This window comes from Leopardus geoffroyi, chromosome E2 (assembly GCF_018350155.1).
Source record: "Leopardus geoffroyi isolate Oge1 chromosome E2, O.geoffroyi_Oge1_pat1.0, whole genome shotgun sequence".
In the NCBI taxonomy this organism is placed as follows: Eukaryota; Metazoa; Chordata; class Mammalia; order Carnivora; family Felidae; genus Leopardus; species Leopardus geoffroyi.
The window spans coordinates 15,333,772-15,350,792 of record NC_059335.1 but is presented as its reverse complement, the minus strand read 5'-3'; the positions used below and the strand labels follow the sequence as shown (position 1 = coordinate 15,350,792).

Sequence of the window (17,021 nt, the reverse complement as noted above, 5' to 3'; positions counted from 1 at the left end):
TTGAATTTGTGTTGTCGAATGAGAATACAGGCCCCAGCAGGTTAAGGCTTGATGGCGGGACCCGCCTTATGAATCATTCATGATACGGCCCCGCCCACAGGCGGAGAACGCGCGCTCACGCGGGAGAGGGGACGCGGCTCGTACTTGGGCCGAAAGGGTGGTCCGGGAAGTGGACTCTGCGCAGGCGCCGAGCTCCCCGAGGCGGGTCTCAGCCCTTTCCTGGTTAGGAGGCGCGCGCGCGCGCGGGAGGGCGGCGGCGGCGGCGCGGTGCGCAGGCGCGGCAGGCAGTGCGCAGGCGCTGGGGGAGGGCGGGCTGAAGCAGCTGAAGCGGCGGCGGCGGCGGCGGCGGAGGCTCGGGCAGAGGGGCGGGAGCTGCGGCGGGAGCGGACGGGCTGGTGGGCGAGCAAGAGGCGGCGGAATGGTGGACTACCACGCGGCGAACCAGTCGTACCAGTACGGCCCCAGCAGCGGGGGCAATGGCGCCGGCGGCGGAGGCAGCATGGGCGACTACATGGCCCAAGAAGACGACTGGGACCGGGACCTGCTGCTGGACCCGGCCTGGGAGAAGCAGCAGCGCAAGGTGCGCGGCCCGCGGGCCGGACGGGCTGGAAGGGGCGCTTCCGAGGGAGGCTGGGGGCCGGAAAGGGGGTTGGAGGGTCTTGAGAGACAATTGGAGGGTCTGTGATGGGAATCGGGGGTGTTGAGAAGGAATTGGCGGGATTGGGAAGGGGTTTGGAGTCCTGAGAAGGAATTGTAGAACTTGGGCAAGGAATTGAGAGTCTGAAGAAATCATTGGCGGCCTAGTAGGGAATATGGAAGTCTGAAAAAACGAATCAGAGAGCCCGATGAAGGAATTGGACGGTCTGGGCGGGATATTGGGGGAAATCGAGAGAAGCTTGTAGCCTCTAAAATGGAATTGGGGTCTAAGGCGGGGTGGAAGGTTCAGAGGATGGTTGGGGGTGCGGAGAGAAACGGGGGAGTCTGGAATTCGTGGGCCAGGATGGAATTAATGTCGGGGAGCCTGAACAGGAGCTCGAAGATGGAGGGGGTTATTTGGAGTGCAGAAAGGTCCGAAGGTTGGGGTTGGGGGGAGTTCTAAAGGGGATGGAGATTCTGGAAGTCTGAAGATGGAGTAGGGGTGCTAAGAAAGGAATGTGGAGTCTGAAGAGTAGTGGGGCGGGGGGGGGGGGGACCTGGGAGACTTGGAAGATGAAAGGGGCAGAGGAAGTGGGTGTGAGGATGGGCAGGGGTGCGAACAGAAGAAGGGAGCTGTAAGAAGTGCTTGAAGGGTTGAGGATTATTTGGAGTGCCCTGTTCTAAAGGGAAGAGGAGAAGACTGGGAAGCAGGAGGAGTGAGGAACTGATGAAGAGGGTGAAGGGGATGCTCCCTGGAGTGTTTGAAGAGGGGATTCTGAAGAACTGATTCCAGGTTGAAAAGCTAGGTAGGGGGTTGGATGGAGCCTAAGGAAAAGGTAGTGTGGAAAAGGTGAGCATGGTGGAGAGAATGTGAGCGACGGAATGGCGGGTAATGGGAGGGAGGTTAGTTTAGGAAAATGAAAGTCTCATTAGGAACACAGTGTGTGAGATGGACCGAGGAAGAGGAAGGAATTTGGAGGGGGGAGGGCTTTTAGAGGCGCAGTCCCGGGACTGCAAAGTGGGGTGGTGGGGGGAGGGAGAATAAGGGAGGAAGCGGTGAGTGTCCAGGAAGAATTGCGTCTTTGGGGGGAAAGGGGTGAAGGGACCCTAAAGCAGCGTCTGTTTTCAGGTGGCATGTTGGGGTGTGGAAGCAACTTAGGGGGGACCACAGTAGTGAAAGGGAGATCAAAAGGAGTGGGAGGCCCAGAGGAGGTATGGGGGGGGGCGGGATAATTCAAGGTGGTTGAGGAGGGGAGCTCTCATGATAGAAGAGAGGGTTTGAGTGTGTGCAGGAAGAGCCAAAGAAAGGAGTATGTTGAGAGGGTGTGTGTGTTGGGAGGGGTTGTGTAACGTGTGTGTGAAGAGAGTAGCAGGTACTCGAAGTTAGAGGCTTTTAATATGTTCTGGAGATCTGGGTTTCCTTCCCGGGTTTGTTACTAATCAGTTTTGTGGTCCTGGGCAAGACCCTTGCTCTCTTAGTACAGTTCTGTCATGTGTAAAATGAGGAGGGGTCGAAGGAGGCCCTTCTGTGATGCTGCAAAGATGGATGTGTATGGTATTGGGACTTTGGAGGGTGGGCTTGGTGGAGTTTTTCAGGAACGTGGCGGGCAGACTCAAGGTGTTTGAGCGGTGAGCTGAGGAACGAGAGTGGAGAGTGTGACTGGAAGCCTCTTGAGGGTGTGAATTGGCACTCAGGGTCTCTTTGCAGGCCCTCCCCCCCCCCCCCCCCCCCAGCATGGAGGGAGAGGGTGAAAGGAGCAGCTGTTCCAAGGCAGCCTGGGGTGGGGCCTGGCATAACCTTGAGTAAATTCCCAGCCTCTGCTTGAATTTCCTCATCGGTAGTGGGGGTGGTGGTGGTCTTATCCATTGAGCCACCTACCTCAGGGTGGGCAGCTTGAGATAATCTGAACTACTAATGCTTTTTGAGGGTAGAGTGAGGTCTAGCCAGCAGCCACAACAATAATTTATTGCCTGAGGCAGTGCTGGGTTGGAAAAGGTTAAGAGTTGCCAAGAGACTTGGAAAGTCGGGAGGGGGACAGGGGGCCACAGGATTATTTTTGAGAATTTCTGGGATCTGTCTTCTCCAGCTCCGAGTGCATGGGAAGGTGAATCCCTCTTTTCTCTCAGGTACTGGAGGTGAGGGAACCTTCCTTTTCCTTCCCTTCCTGTCTTCTACCCTTCCCCAAATGACTCCTTTTGCTAGCTCACTTCCACTCCCTTCTGGGAGTTAGGGTGTGTGCTCCTTCGTGGTTATAGTCTCCCTTGCACACTGGGTGAGGCCGGGGCGCCATTCATGTCTGCCTGGGTGGGAACGAGGACTCATTGGAACCCCAAGGCCTCGCTGCTCTGTGTTATTTTCCCTCTTCCTTTCCTTAAGGACTGGGCAAGTTGAGGGAAAGGGTCGCTCACAGCGTCCTCTAATACAAGTTGCTTACAGTTCTCGGTGAGGACCAGATTCTAGTATGTCCAGCTTTATACCTACTGCAGCAGATATTTACATGTAACTGTTCTTTGCAGGAAAATATTGCTTCGCTGCTGTGCACTCTCCTGTTATGGATCAGGGATCCTTTATGGGGGGGGGGAGGGGGTAATGGAAAAGAATATATACATAAGTTTGGACTTTCCTTTCCCTTCTAAGAGGACTCCCCCCTCCCCGCCCCCTGCTCCCTCCAAACAGTCTGGCTGAATTTTTCGACATTACAGTGTCGCTTTAGTGAATAACAGGTTGCCCTTCTCGCCTCTCCAAGGTTGAGCCCCTGGCACTTGTGCATATACTCACATACTCTGAAAATCTGCGTCCAGGATAGCTGTAGTCCCTTCAAGTGTGTGGAATTGAATTCTTCTAGGGATTAAGCAAGGGTTGGTTCGAGTCAGGGTGTGTGTGTGGCTTCCGGTGAAGCCATTTGCCCTGACTTCTGAGACCCCTGTAACCAAGGCATTACCTGATAAGTAGGTTATGCAACATTTCTGATGTGGAAGGTCCTAGATTTTCTCCTGGGGATGGGCGAAGGACTGGTCTGGTTTTTGAGCAGATTCTCCAGCGATTACAGTTCTTGGCCACAGTTCTTTCTCCTAGTTGCCAAAAGGGGCCTGGGTAGCCTTGCTACTACCCCTGCTCTCCAGGACAGGAGAGGTCTCTTGACAGCTCGTCCAGAACCTCCTCAGTAGATCAGGAAGAAATGCCTCCTTTGCTGGGCTTGCATGTTCATTGAAACATCACTGCTCACAGGGCAGGGCCTCACTGTTTAGATCCCTGACCTTTGGCTCCGGCTGTATTAAGGGTGAGTTAATTATTTGAACGTTCTGATGGTGTTTTGTTTTTCTCCGACAGGTTTTTTTGTTTTGTTTTGTTTTTTAAGGCTAACAATAGACGCCCCAAAGTAGCCATCTGTTATTTTGTTCCATTACTTTAATTGCTTCCCTCTTAGGATCTGGCTAAGACTGACAGGTCCTTAGCAGCTTTTAAAATTAAATAACATACCTACAAAAAATAAATAAATACATACATAAATCGATGATAAAAACTTAAACGAACTTAACTGTCATCTAGAAATGAGACTGCAAATATGGGAGGGGGACAGCTATGCTCTGCTCTCTCGGGAGATGGGTGGGGGAAGCCACTGAGCCACTAGCACTCTATTCCCTCCCCATCCCCTGACACTGTGTTTCGGAACACAGCTTTTCTGATGACTGCCAAAGAGGGGAGGTGTTGGGGGAATGGCCCCTGGAGTAACAGTGCCCCTGGTAGCCACTCACACTCACTCAGTCGAGAGCTGGTCTGTGAAGTGGGAGCGGTGCCTGCTGATACATCTAATCCTAGGCGGTCCAGGGTGGCAACCCAGGGTTGCCCTCTGCCTTTTGAAACACCCTCCCTGGTTCCGGCTTCCAAGACCAACAAGGAGGCTACCCTGGCAGCAGGGAGCTGACTCACCCTCCGGGTTGGGACTGGGGCTAAATGGTTTTATTTAAGGGCAGCCAATTGCCTGGCCTCAAGCAGACTTCCTTGTGGGGAAAAGTGTTTGGTGACATGTTGGAGGAAAACAGCCCTGGAAATGAGGGTGATGTTTTAATATCGGTGTTGCTGGTGCTGTTAAACTCCCGAGATGCAGTCAGGGAGGTCATTTAAGAGGTGCGAGTGCACTCTCAAAACGTCTTTTTAATCAGATTTCAGGGGAGCAGGGACCAGTCTGCATTCTGGTCTTAAGCCTCTGGGGTGGGGACCTCTGTCATTTAAAATTTAAACACATACTCCAGCCATGGCAGACTTTGGCCAGACGGCACTGTTTTCCAGTTACCTGAGTGAGTAGCAAGAGTAGCAGAGGACAGTAAAGCGAGTGGAACCAAAAGAGAATTGATTTGAGAAGGCGCAAGGAATTTCTGAGACTGTTGAGATGAATACGTTTGGCTTTTGCTGTATTGGTTGACAATGTGCTGGGATTTGTACAAGCCTTTGACCAAATCTTAGGGTTCTTAAAACAAGGATTCCCTTACTGCCTCCACTGGGGGGGAGGGGAAGGGCAAAAATAATAAGCGAGCAGCAGTTTGCTCTAGTATCAATTGCTCCTTCAAGTTTTCTGAATAGCTAAGTAGCAACATGTTTAGCTCTTCCCTGGCATTTTGTATATTTTAACTTATTTATTGTGTGTGAGAGAGAGAGACAGAGTGTGCACGCGAGCAGGGGAGGGGCAGAGAGAGAATCCCGAGAAGGCTCTGCACCGTCAGCTCAGAGCCTGATGCCGGGTTTGAACTCACAAACTGTAAGATCATGACCTGAGCCAAAATCAAGAGTCAGACACTTAACTGACTGAGCCACCCAGGCAGCCCTAGTATATTCTAGACCAGTGTTTCCCCCCAGTTTATCCCTATTTCCTTCCCTTAGTGATGTCCGTAGTCTCCTCAGTCCCATCCAAGTCCCTTCCCTCAGTTCACTCCCACTGCTTTTATTTATGTATTTATTTTATGGAATAACAAAATACTCATGTTACCTTGTTTAAGCTCCTCTTCACCCCTTTTCTTTTTCCATGGAAATAAGAGGCAAGTGATAGCAAGGTGGTCATTCAATGGCAGTGGTGGCTGAAACACAGGTAGATAGGCAGGCGGAAGTTTCTGCTTGAGCAGATTTCAAATTCTGTCATCCATGGAGGTTTGAAAGAAGTCTTTATAGCACGGGTGGTTTGAGAGTCCAAGATCAGTCCTCGTTTAGGAGGAGTTTAAAGTTTAAAACATCAAAGCACAGTTATAAGGAAACTTAGTTTTACAGTGTTGGCAGTCTAGACGCCAATGGCCAGAATTTGTTATAAAGTGTCTGAAAGTGGCACAGTAACATGTGCTTTTCTTCAGGAAGGTTTATGAGTTACATTTTAGTCACTATCTCAGGTATCAAGGAGTGTTAGGGTTAGTGGATCAAGAGAAACAATCGTTTTAAATTCCAGACTCTGTAAAGAGTCATCTTATTGGGTGGAAAATTAACCAGCTGGCTGGGAGGAGAAGGATCTTGCCTTCCTCCATCCAGAAAGTGAAATCTTCATGTGAATTTAACTGGCAAGGGTGTCTTTACATCCGTGCTGGTGGGAAGTTTTATCCAAGTAGCGGTCTCCCTGGGATTATAAAAATCTGAGACATTTGTCTTGGTGTTGTGCCTTTTTTGGTTGTGTTCTTTCACGTCCTTCCCCCTCCCCTTCCTCTGTAAACAATCGATGCATTAACTTGGAATGTCCAGGGAAAGTCTTGAAAAGCTGGTTGGTGTAACTTGGTTGCCTTCTCTTTAGTCTGAGCAGCAGTTACTCTGGAAGAAGCCAGTGGCCTTTTTCTTAGGTGTAATTTATTGAAGTGACTGGGAAGCCAATAGATTGAGCTTATTTGGGATTTGCTATTTGCCACCTATTTCTGTGCTGGCATCTGCATTTCTGGGATGAGCCCCATCCCCCCAAGAGTGAGGAACCATCCTGCGTTTCCAGAAGAGACATGGTTCTCCCAGCCAGAGCAGCTGCCGCCCCTGCCTCCTTGCACCTGCCCTTGTCTCCCTGTTTCCTAAACTTTAGTCATTTGTGATTTTTTCATACCATTTAAATTTTTTTATACCCTTAAAACTTTCTTTAAGTCAATTTGCCTTAGTTTTAAAAGGAAAAGTTATATAAGTATGATAAATGAAAAACTCAGCCTCCCTGGCCATAAATAGAAGGAAACTGCAAAAATAAACATGCTGAGAACCAAACAATGTCCTTAAATTCTAGCTAGGTTTTATTCCCGCTGAAGGCTCTGGGCCTGAGACCTGCTCTCTTTGTTAAAAAGAGAGATTGGCAAGTGTCAGTGAGGTGCTAAAGACCACAGTACCAAGCAGAGACTTTCTCTTTGAAGTAATCAGAAGGTTTACAAGAATATCAAAGGAATAAGCTCATGGTGATTCAAGGGTTAATGTAGGATGTGAATAATCCTTAAAATCTCCCAAGTGTGCATGCCACACTTGGAAAAAACGATCTCATTCAACCCTGGAAACATTCCGGGCAGAGCGACTTACCCAGGAACACACACCCCACCGTGGTGTACTTGAACACATCACTCAAGATCACAAGACTCTGGATTTATCTCTGCTTTCAAATGTTAGGCGTTTTTGTTTGTTTTTGAAGAAAGCAGGGCCACTTTGTAAATACAAGAATTGTGGGCTTATCGCTTGCTCCTCACACAGCTTTCTTTTTAAGGCTCTGGCTTTCTTACACACACACACTGAAAGTTTGGCTGCCCCCAGGAATAAACTGCACTGCTCTCCTGTTTGGGTATCTGAATCTTAGATTCTAAAAGGAAAGCAGTGCCCTCCTGCCGAGTTAAGAAAGGCTTATTTAAATGTTTTTCTTCCAAATAGCAGAGCAGAACAGATTCTTTGTTTTCCAGTGGAACTATGGACACAGGGCAGAAGTAGTTGGAAGTGGCCGTTACTACTTGGGGAACACAATGAAGTCATCTTGGGAAATATCGTTGACGGTGTTGAAATGATTGAATGGGATGCTAGAACACCAGCCACACAATAGCATTTGTGTCTTCAGCTTCGGGCAGGAATAAAGAAGACATTGTGGTTTGTTTTATGCTTTTTAAAGTCCCCCCCCCCCCCCGAAGGTGTGGGTCTGAGTGATGTCTGTCACTGGCTTTCTAGTGGGTTTTTCTTTTCATCTTCCCCCCCCCCCCCCCTCCTTGATGGCTGTTGAGAGTGGGTAGAAGCCACTTTTCTAGGTGGATGGGAGGCTGTGCCAGGGGCAGGCGGTAGGCCTTGCTCCTCGTTCTCCACAAATGAAGAGAACACATTTGGTTTTTTAATCTCCAAAAAAGCCTAAGATAGAGGGTTTTCATATCCTACCTCCTGAGTAGTGACTCTGATTTACAAATATCTTAATTAGCAGCCATCCAGGAGGGGGCATAGCAGGAAGTAAAATGAATATATTTCTTTTCTCTTTTTTAAAAAATTATGTATATTTCATTTCGATGGCAGAGAAGGCCAAGTTGAGATTAGAAGAACCATCACGGGAGGAAGCTTGAAAGTGATTCAACCACCAGCCATGCTGGGAGGCTGAGGGGGTGTCACTCTAGGAGAGTTTGTGGGTCTTCAACCTGTGTTATTGAAACGACAGGCTTTTACCAAACGCCGAGGGTGGTGTCGGAAGTCTGCTTCAGTCAGTGTCATTGCCTCAGTCTGTGCGTGTGTAATGGTCAACATGTAAGCCTCTGATCAAAATCTGGGTATGAGTAAAAGGTGTTTAGTTGATGTCACCATGGAAACTGAGTCACTTACTGTTTTGGGGAGCGCCTCCATCCCAGAGGCAGCACTAATGGTGGAATGTTGGGCTGTTGGGCAGAAATCTCCCGCCAGCCGGTCTCCCAGGAAAGTCTCCACAGGCACCGTGGCCGTGCTGGGTGGGTGGATGAGAAGCTGGTTTCCTGGTGCAGGAATCGGGCGGGCCATTTTATCCCTGAAGGGCGTGCGTTTGCGCATGAGAGCGGGAGAAGAAAAAGAGTCAACCATGAAAGCCACTGTTGGCTTTGTGGCTGGGATGTGTGCTTTTTCTCCAGGCATTTAGAGTTGGAATCTCAGCTATGTGACTTCTTAATAGCAGGGCAGAATGTGCCTGCATCTTTTGCCTGCTTTCACAAACACTGACAAATTAAAAGAAGTTTCCAGCAAATCCCAAGTGCAGTTCATTCCATGATAACATTAAAAACAAAAAAATCTACATCCTTCCTACCCCAACTCTGACAGTAAATAAACTTTTTTCTCCCTGTTACTTCCCCCTCTTTCCTTTAAGGGATTGAATACCTTTACATTAAACTCTGAATCTCATGAAAATATTTAAATGCTTTTACAAAGTACTTATTTGGCTCTTGCTGGCATGGATTGTGTTTGGAAGAGTCAGGTTTTCTGTTTTGTTTTGTTTTGTTTTGTTTTGTTTTGTTTTGTTAATTTTGTAGGCTTGTATGGTCTTCCAGTTCTGCCTTATGATATAAACTCAGTTTCAGAATTCAAAATGTCTGGAAGCAGCTGGTTTTCCAGGCTGGTTCAAGGGCGGTCTGATGAATCAACCCTTCTTACAGGCTGTCTGCTAACCAGTCCTGGAAGGTCTCCAGACGGTAAACATCACCAGGATTGTGAGGCAGGTTTTTTTTTTTTTTTTTTTTTTTTTTTTTTTTTTGGTCATTTGAGCTATGCTGCCAAGTCTGGGAGGGTTTGACTTTCTGTAAAACAGAAAGGTCTGTATCAAGATGTCTTTTTCAGAGATGTCAGGCCTGAAGTCACCCAGCGCTATGTCTGCTGGTAGAGTGAGAGGAAATACCTAGCCTGATTTGGGGAGTGCGTTCTTGACCATTTTGGGAAACCGATTTTCCCCTTCCTTTTGTAACTTTCTTTAACTCACTGACACAAAGGCAGTCTGCAGAAAAGAATCCAGTCCGTGGATCCATTCTAGGGACGGTTGGCCCCAAGCTGCGTAATGGCAACGAGCGGCGCCCGGCTCTTACCTGCTGCCCAGAAACACCCTAGAGATTCAAAGGGAACAGGCTTTCACCATAAAAATAGAAGACTCACTGCTCATTGAGTTCTCTTTTTGCAGCTACCTTAGACTTGAGAAAGTTCTGGGCCTCTTTAATAAACAACCACAAAGCAATGCTTGCCAAATACGGCCTGCTCCAGGGCTACAGGGTTAGCTTAGGAGACAACTTTCTTGCCTAAAAATAAATGCGTGTTCCTATCAAACATTCCAAGCATTGTTTAAACATGAGACTTCTGAGTAGTAGTTCAGGCTTTGTGGGTTCACTTATATCAGAATGTGGGCAGTTTGGGGAGCCAGCTCCCCATTTTGGGATTGGCCAGTGGCCACCAAGGAAATCAGATGACCAAATGCAAACCATCTTCCATCTCATTTCTGTATATTCTTGATCTATTTATAGGCTGATGGGGGAGACAGAGAGCAGGCATATAAGCAAAACTAGGCAATTTCAGACAAGATGGTGCGATGGGGGTGTCAATTAAATAATAATAATCGCTAGCGTGTTACCCTGTGCTCGACTCTACCCTAAGCGCTCTACCTGGACTGTGAGGTAGGTATTGTTACCCTAACCGGACAGGTGCGGAAATGGAAGTTTAAGTCACTTACTCGAGTGACAGTGCCAGGATTTGAACCTGGAAGGTCTGGTTTTCAAGCCTGTGCTCCTGTATCTACGTATACTACGGTCTGGTGATTGGGAATGGCTTGGGGAGAGGTGGGTGAGGGTACTAGGGCACAGCGCAGGCACTTTCGATCAAGAGGAAGATCTTGGAAGACATGATATTTTAGCTATTCCCTAAGGGATGAGGGAGGGAGCCAAGAAAGCATTATGGGTAGGCTGTTCCAAGCAGGGGGACGAATGTGTGGAGGCCATGAGGAACAGAAAGAAGGCCAGAGTGGCCAGAGCAGGGCATGTAGAAAAGACAGTCACAGCTCTCTCAGAGCTTTTTTGTTGGAAATGGCGATGAGGCCTAGAGTCTACAAATTCAGTGCCTCTTAGATTCCATTAGTCCAGGAACCTCATGCTTCCAGGATTCTGGCCCTGCACCCCTTTCCTCTCGGGGCCCCTGGACCGGCCAAACCAGAACTGACTTCTGAAGTGGGAATCCTGGGACTGTGGAGCATTAAACTAAACAAAAGCTTCAATTATCTCTGTGCTCATTGCTGCAGTAGACACCTGTGTTTGATTAAAGCGTTGGTAACTTTTGAATCTGGCGTTTTACAACACCGTGGACTCATGTGGCCTTGTACTGTCTCTCGTAGAGAACTTAACTCTTACCCTCTGAACAAATTCCAGTCCCCTTCAGTCCCATCAAGAGGCCGCTTGATTTATAAAGCATCTCTGGTAAAATGTTGCGGTTGCCTCTTTGAAGTGGGAAGCCAGGGAGCCTGATTTTTTTAACTGGCTCTTCTCCTGGGACTTCCCTTTCTCTGTAAATCCCTCTTCCATTTACTCAGTATTTCCGCCTTGTTTCTTTTGGTCAGGTGCAGCCATAGCTAGCATGGTCCTAGTTCCGGGAGACATACATGCAGGCTGATTGGTTCTGAGACGTTCAGCTTTCCGTACCCCACTGGAAGCCAATCCAGTAACACCGTGGATTTCATTTTGCCCATGGCTCCCCATCTGAAGGCACGCCTGTCAGACTAGTAATGTGGCTTTCACTCAGGGTGGGAGGAACAGCGACACAGCTCTGGGCTGTCGGTGGACACTGTGTACACACAGCACCCAGCAAGAAGCTGAGTTCACAGACCGTAAAGCGTCCACCTTGAACGTGGGCTGGGATTCCCTTTGCCCTGCCCTTTGTGCAATTCGGCAGCAAAAATCATCCCTGTTGACAGACTAGAAAGGAGTGAATGAATATGAAACCGCCCTGTGATGGCATGGCCAGCCAGCTTCTTGGGCTGGAAAGAAGATGGCGAGGTTTCCACTCTCCTGGCAGAATACCCATGTGAACTTGTTAAATCTTTTAAGTAGCTGTATAGGAGGGAGATGAGTGCATGTGTTTTTATCCTTATCGCCTTAAATACAAAAATAAAACCTCCCCTTTATAAAACCAGTTCAGAGTGGGAAGAAAGTGTAATGGCAAATGGAAAACGTGGCCAATTATATGGAGTCCTACCCCACGTTTGGGATACAGCTGTAAGTTTCCACGGTGGGTGGCTTATTATGCATTTATGCTGAGCTGAACCTGCTCCAGGCTGTTCCTGCAGATAGAAAAGGAAAGGCTTGGGGGTGGGGGGTGGGGGTGAAAGAGCTGTCTCTTTCCATCACACTGTAAAGACTCAGAAGGTCTTTTGAAAGACTTTAGCACTTGTCACTTAGGTAGCAGAATTGGGGGCTGCAGAGCAAAGTGGGTCTGCATTTTATAGCCAGCCAGCATGTTGTGTAACATGAGTTGGGGCTTCATGGGCTGTGGAGTCCAGCAGTCAGGTAGAAACATGACCGCCAGGGCCAGACAGCAACCCTCGCTGGGCCCCTCTGCAGAGCGGAGTTCCGCACTGAGCCTTCAGGGGTATGAGAGAAACCGGAGACCTAGCCCATGCTCTCAAGGAGCTCACGGTGTAGATGGGGAGAGAGCAAAGCCGCATGAGACTTCAGAAGGACACTAAGCGGCACGCCGACGAGCCCGCAGCACTCTAGCTGTGTCCCGGGAGAGCAAAGGGGTGAATAAGGGCAGGTGGGGTCAGTCATGGAAACTTTCATAAAGGAGGTGAGTGTTCAGGAGGGGTCGGCCTTTGCCCCAGCTGTGCACAGGTTTCTGGGGGAAGTATTAGGGGGTCTCTTGTGTGCGACTGAACAGTAGCCCTTAGATGTGTCTTACGGGCAGTCCTACCACTTCCTTCCGCTGATGAGCATTGTCTTTGGGGAGTTTCACGTTTGAGGCACCATGCTCGGTGTATCTTAGCCATGCCTTGAAACCTCTGAACAGCCAGATCCCAGGGTCCGAATCCATATCCGTTCACAGGGCCTGTCACTTTCACGGCTGTTGTGGGCAGGCCAGACGTCCCACGTGGGAGTCTGCCCTGACTAAGCCTTTCCAGGGCATTTGTCTTCAGCTTGCTGATGGTCCCTTCACAATAAGCACAGGCCTGAGAAAAAGGAAGGGAGAGAGACTCGCTTCTTCGGTCCAGGAGTCTCTCCAAGCCTTGCACCTCGTGGCCCATCCGGGTGTGTGATGTCACCACTGCCTCCTAGTCCAGACGACCACTCAGTTCTGTACTGAGATCACAGAAATGAGTAGGGTTGGTCCCCGACAGCCCGGTTGGTTGGTGTGCCACAGTTAACATGCTGTCCCTGGAATGAGGGTGGCCTGGAAGCGTTCTGCCTTGAAAGTTTATTCTTGCCTGCCAAGCTCGGCTTACAGGTGCTATTTTTTTCTTTAAATAAATGCCTGAGAGCTGGCTTGTGGAACTTAGACTTCCCATCCCAGGAAATACTCCAGTGTGTTTAAAAAAAAAAAAAAAACACACCATTCATTCAGGTGCTCATGGCCAACTGTGTGATTCAACTAGTGCAGTGCCCTTGATATGCTTTTCCAAGATTGACATACTTGAGTTGCAGTCTGTGGCCCCACTGCAAGATAAGGTCAGGGTGGCTGCCCCATGCCTCGTTCTTTGTGTGGTTCCGGGTTGGGTTTTTCTCCCTTCAGTCATGATGCTTGAGAGCTGTGACACAGCTCGGCTCACGCAGGTGAAGTAGCAGCTGAAATCATCCAGTAGAACCTGGCCTCCTCCTTTAGACTGCCTGGGATCAGTAGGTTTGCTGTGGAAGGATTTGGTGGCAATGGTGAGGGGGGCAGGTGTCCCCCAGAATGAGCCAGTCTTTGTAGCTTGGCACCTAACTCTTTGTGCCGTTATGGAGAGAGAGCTGCAGAGTATTAGCAGAGCCGGTGTGTTTCTTTATCCAGCTTACTATGGCTGCAAGGCGGGGTCCGCCTGACCATCCTTCGAGGGGGGGACTTGTCCCCACTTCTGAAAGGCTGCAGTGGAAGTGGACTTCCTTCGAGGAGAGAACCTGGGGCTCATTAGTTGTCATTGGAGAACGCTTGCTCTGCCCACCTTTTGGGAGAGCTTTCTGGGGGAGGAGTTGCAGAATTTATAGGGTCACCCAAGTTTCATGCGCGAACCCGGGCTCTGGGAAGAGCTGCCTGCTTAGCTAGTGGGTTAACCGATAGCACCCAGCCTACCCACCAGACTAGAGGAGGCGGCTCAGATGTCACTGGGATTCAGGCTGTCTCTTGGCCCAAGCAGCTGCAGCCTGGGAGGGGGCGTTGAGGGTGCTGAGCTCCTGTGGGAGGGGGTTCCTGCGCTTCCATCTCCATACTTGGTTCTGGTGACGGGACCAGAGGAAGTGAAAGGTGTGTGGTGGGAGGAGGGTCAGAGCACAGCCTTTAGAGGGAGACAGACCTGGGTTCTGCACCCATGCCCTCCACCTACTGGCTGTGTGACCCTGGGCAGGTGATAGAGGTTAAACCTCAGTGTCCTCCTTTGAACAGGATCATCATCCTACCTCAACAGGCTGACTCTAGAATTAAATGAGATAGTATATGTAAAACACCTGGCCCAGTGCCCGACACATTGTGCTCAATAAATGTAGCTTCTTTTTTTTTTTTTTTCCAACGTTTATTTTATTTTTTTTTATTTTTGGGACAGAGAGAGACAGAGCATGAACGGGGGAGGGGCAGAGAGAGGGGGAAACACAGAATCGGAAACAGGCTCCAGGCTCTGAGCCATCAGCCCAGGGCCCGACGCGGGGCTCGAACTCACGGACCGCGAGATCGTGACCTGGCTGAAGTCGGACGCTCAACCGACTGCGCCACCCAGGCGCCCAATAAATGTAGCTTCTTAATGATTACAGCGGCTCACCATCCTGCGTGCAGGTGGGCCCTGCTGCTCGCATCTTCTCTTTAAAGGAGTTAAAGAGACCTGCTGAGACGTGCAGTTCAGTGGAAAGCCACAACATGTGCCCACATTCCTAAGGTGCCCCCCCAGGGAGCCCTGAACCCTAAAACCTAGCCAGTACCTTCAAAGACGAATCCTCTGTCAAGTGACAACCCGCACTTGAGCCGTAAGTGACACAACCTCTCCCCAGCTTCTGAGGCCATCTGTGCCTCATTGCCTAGGAGGTAGCTTCTTGTTCCTGAGTTGCGAGTCCTGAACGGTTTCGTGTCTGGATGAGCCATAGGCAGTGCTGGCAAGGCTTTTTCATGAGTAACACACAGCTTGTTATTAAGTTTGGGATAAGTCCAGGGGCTCTTTCCCTGGGTCCCCTTCTTTCCCTGTCCCCTTTCCTGCAAAGCAAAAAAAAAAAAAAAAAATCTTTATCCAGTCAAATTAGAAACAACCTCCAGCTTCGGGTCAGTCTGCTTTCTCTCAACTGGTAAGATGTAGAAAGAGGAGGAGCCTTTCGCTACTCACCCCCAAAATAATGATCCAGAAATGCTATCAAACGGCATAGAGGCGTGCGGGAGCCTGCGCCCAGTTGCCGACCCGGAACGTGGGACCTTCTCTAGAGGGCTTAGCGGAGCCATGCCCCTTTCAGGCTCCTTCCCTGGTGCTTCTCACGCCTGCCGCTCCATCCTCTTCACCGCCTTCCTCCTGCCCCCCCTTCCCGAGGTCACTTCCTGATGCCATTCCTCAACTCAGTCCCTATCCCCCCCAAAAGCAATCAAATCCATAACCTAATAAGGCAAAAGAATGAGGAGAATGTCCGCCTCCCAGCCTCTCCCCTAACAGGGCGCAGGACCGCAGCAAATTTGGAAATTGGAAAATGTTACAATGGAGGGGGCAACTGACTGGTGGGAGGGCTGGGCTTGCAGGCGGGACCCTGCCGGAGGGCCACCCGGTTTGCGCCTTCCAAATCCGGCCGTGCACACCCCTCACACGGTAAAGTGTACCGAAAGTAACAGCCGAGTCAGCTGCACCTCCTGTCGGGATTCTCGCAAGGAGGAGAACCAGAGAACCGAAGGCACCGACATGAAGAGTCCTCAGTGGGAACCCCCTCGGAGAGGCACCCCTCGGTCACGACTGGGACTCTGCAAATCCAAACACTTTCTCCCTCTGAGATGAGCAGTTTTCTTCCCCTTGACTGTGCCAGGGTTAATTTAGCCTGAGCGTTAATTAAAACATGTCGACACTTAGAGTGGGGCCCCCCAGAAACCTGTCACCCCTCCTACATCATTATCCTGGGCAAATGGACCTTCTCTGACGCAGTTTCCATTCTCCACTCAGAAGGGGGAACAAGCCCCTCTCTGCCTGGGAGCCTGGGGTGGGGTGGCTGGCTGGGCCAGACCTACTTTGTTTTGGAAGGTCAAGCTTAGTAATTAACCTGAACGCTTCTGGGAGGGGGGTGAAGGAGAAGGAACCAGCGCTAAAGATGTGCCAGGTCTTTCAAATTGCTAATTATCAGCAGGCATGAGGTCATCCGTAAATATATCTAATTCTTTAGCTGTAATTAAGGCGCTCATTAAAAGCGCAGGGAAGTTTTGTTTTTTTTAAAGGAAAAAACACAAAAAGCCTTTGTTTCGACTTGACAGGATGGCTCAAAACAGGCGGAGGACTCAAGGCACAGGACTAGTTTCCTGCCTTAAGAACCTTTACAGGAAATTCACTGAAAACAATATTCTTGACCCTGCCAAAGAGGCAAACCTGGGGTGATGTCATTGTTTGAAGCTGTCACTGTGAGCCTGGCTTTGGGGGAGGAGGGTTGGTGGGATTAAAAAAGGAGTATGTGAGAGAGAGGGAGAGGGAGAGAGAGAGAGAGAGAGAGAGAGAGAGAGAGTGAGTGTGTGTGTGTGTGTGTGTGTGTTTAGCTGTCTGTACAAGAGGCAAGTCCATTGAAAAGCAGGGCAGGAGGGAAATCACAAGTGGGGGTCTTTGAAATATTCTTAGCTGTATTCAACTTTTCCAAGTTTAAAAAATTCTCTCTTACTATTTTTGCTCCTCAAAACGCTGCTGCCTTTTTTAAGAGACAGCCTTTTCCGAGCTGTTCCGCATTTAGTGCTTTCCTTTATAGTTGGATTTGTGGCCCACAAGGCAGGGCGCTGAGTTCGGCACTAGGTAAACGCTGCTGCTTTTCTGAGAACAAGAGGCTCCATCGTGGAGCGTGGAAGCCGAGACACAGGACTAGTTTAGTGTATCTGTTTCTTCCGCAAAAACCATTCTGGAAAACTACCCAATGCCAGTGAGTTGGCATCTATAAGTTGTTAATCTTCCCATGTGCCTCCAGGAACCGTCTGGAGCATCTCTGAAAAAAGGACAAACTTAGCATCTTGTCATTTTTCTTCTGGCTGGAAGTCTAACAGAGAGGCATAAACACAGTCTTAAAATGAAAGCAACAAAAATAAACTCAAACCAGCC

At 49.5% G+C, this 17,021-nt stretch overlaps 1 protein-coding gene across 6 annotated transcripts in view; it reads left to right on the top strand.

The window, feature by feature from the left end:
• The first annotated feature begins 253 nt into the window (after positions 1-253).
• The window catches only part of ACTN4 (actinin alpha 4), a 71,412-nt gene continuing 54,644 nt past the window's right edge, over positions 254-17,021 (top strand). For 3 of the 6 annotated variants that reach the window (XM_045442439.1, XM_045442437.1, XM_045442435.1), the window contains exon 1: positions 307-580. In XM_045442439.1, the coding sequence (XP_045298395.1) occupies positions 419-580 (162 nt within the window). In that variant the 5' untranslated portion in view covers positions 307-418. Of the gene's footprint in view, positions 581-17,021 lie in introns of all 6 variants that reach the window. The other 3 variants (XM_045442438.1, XM_045442434.1, XM_045442436.1) reach the window with 2 other exon arrangements.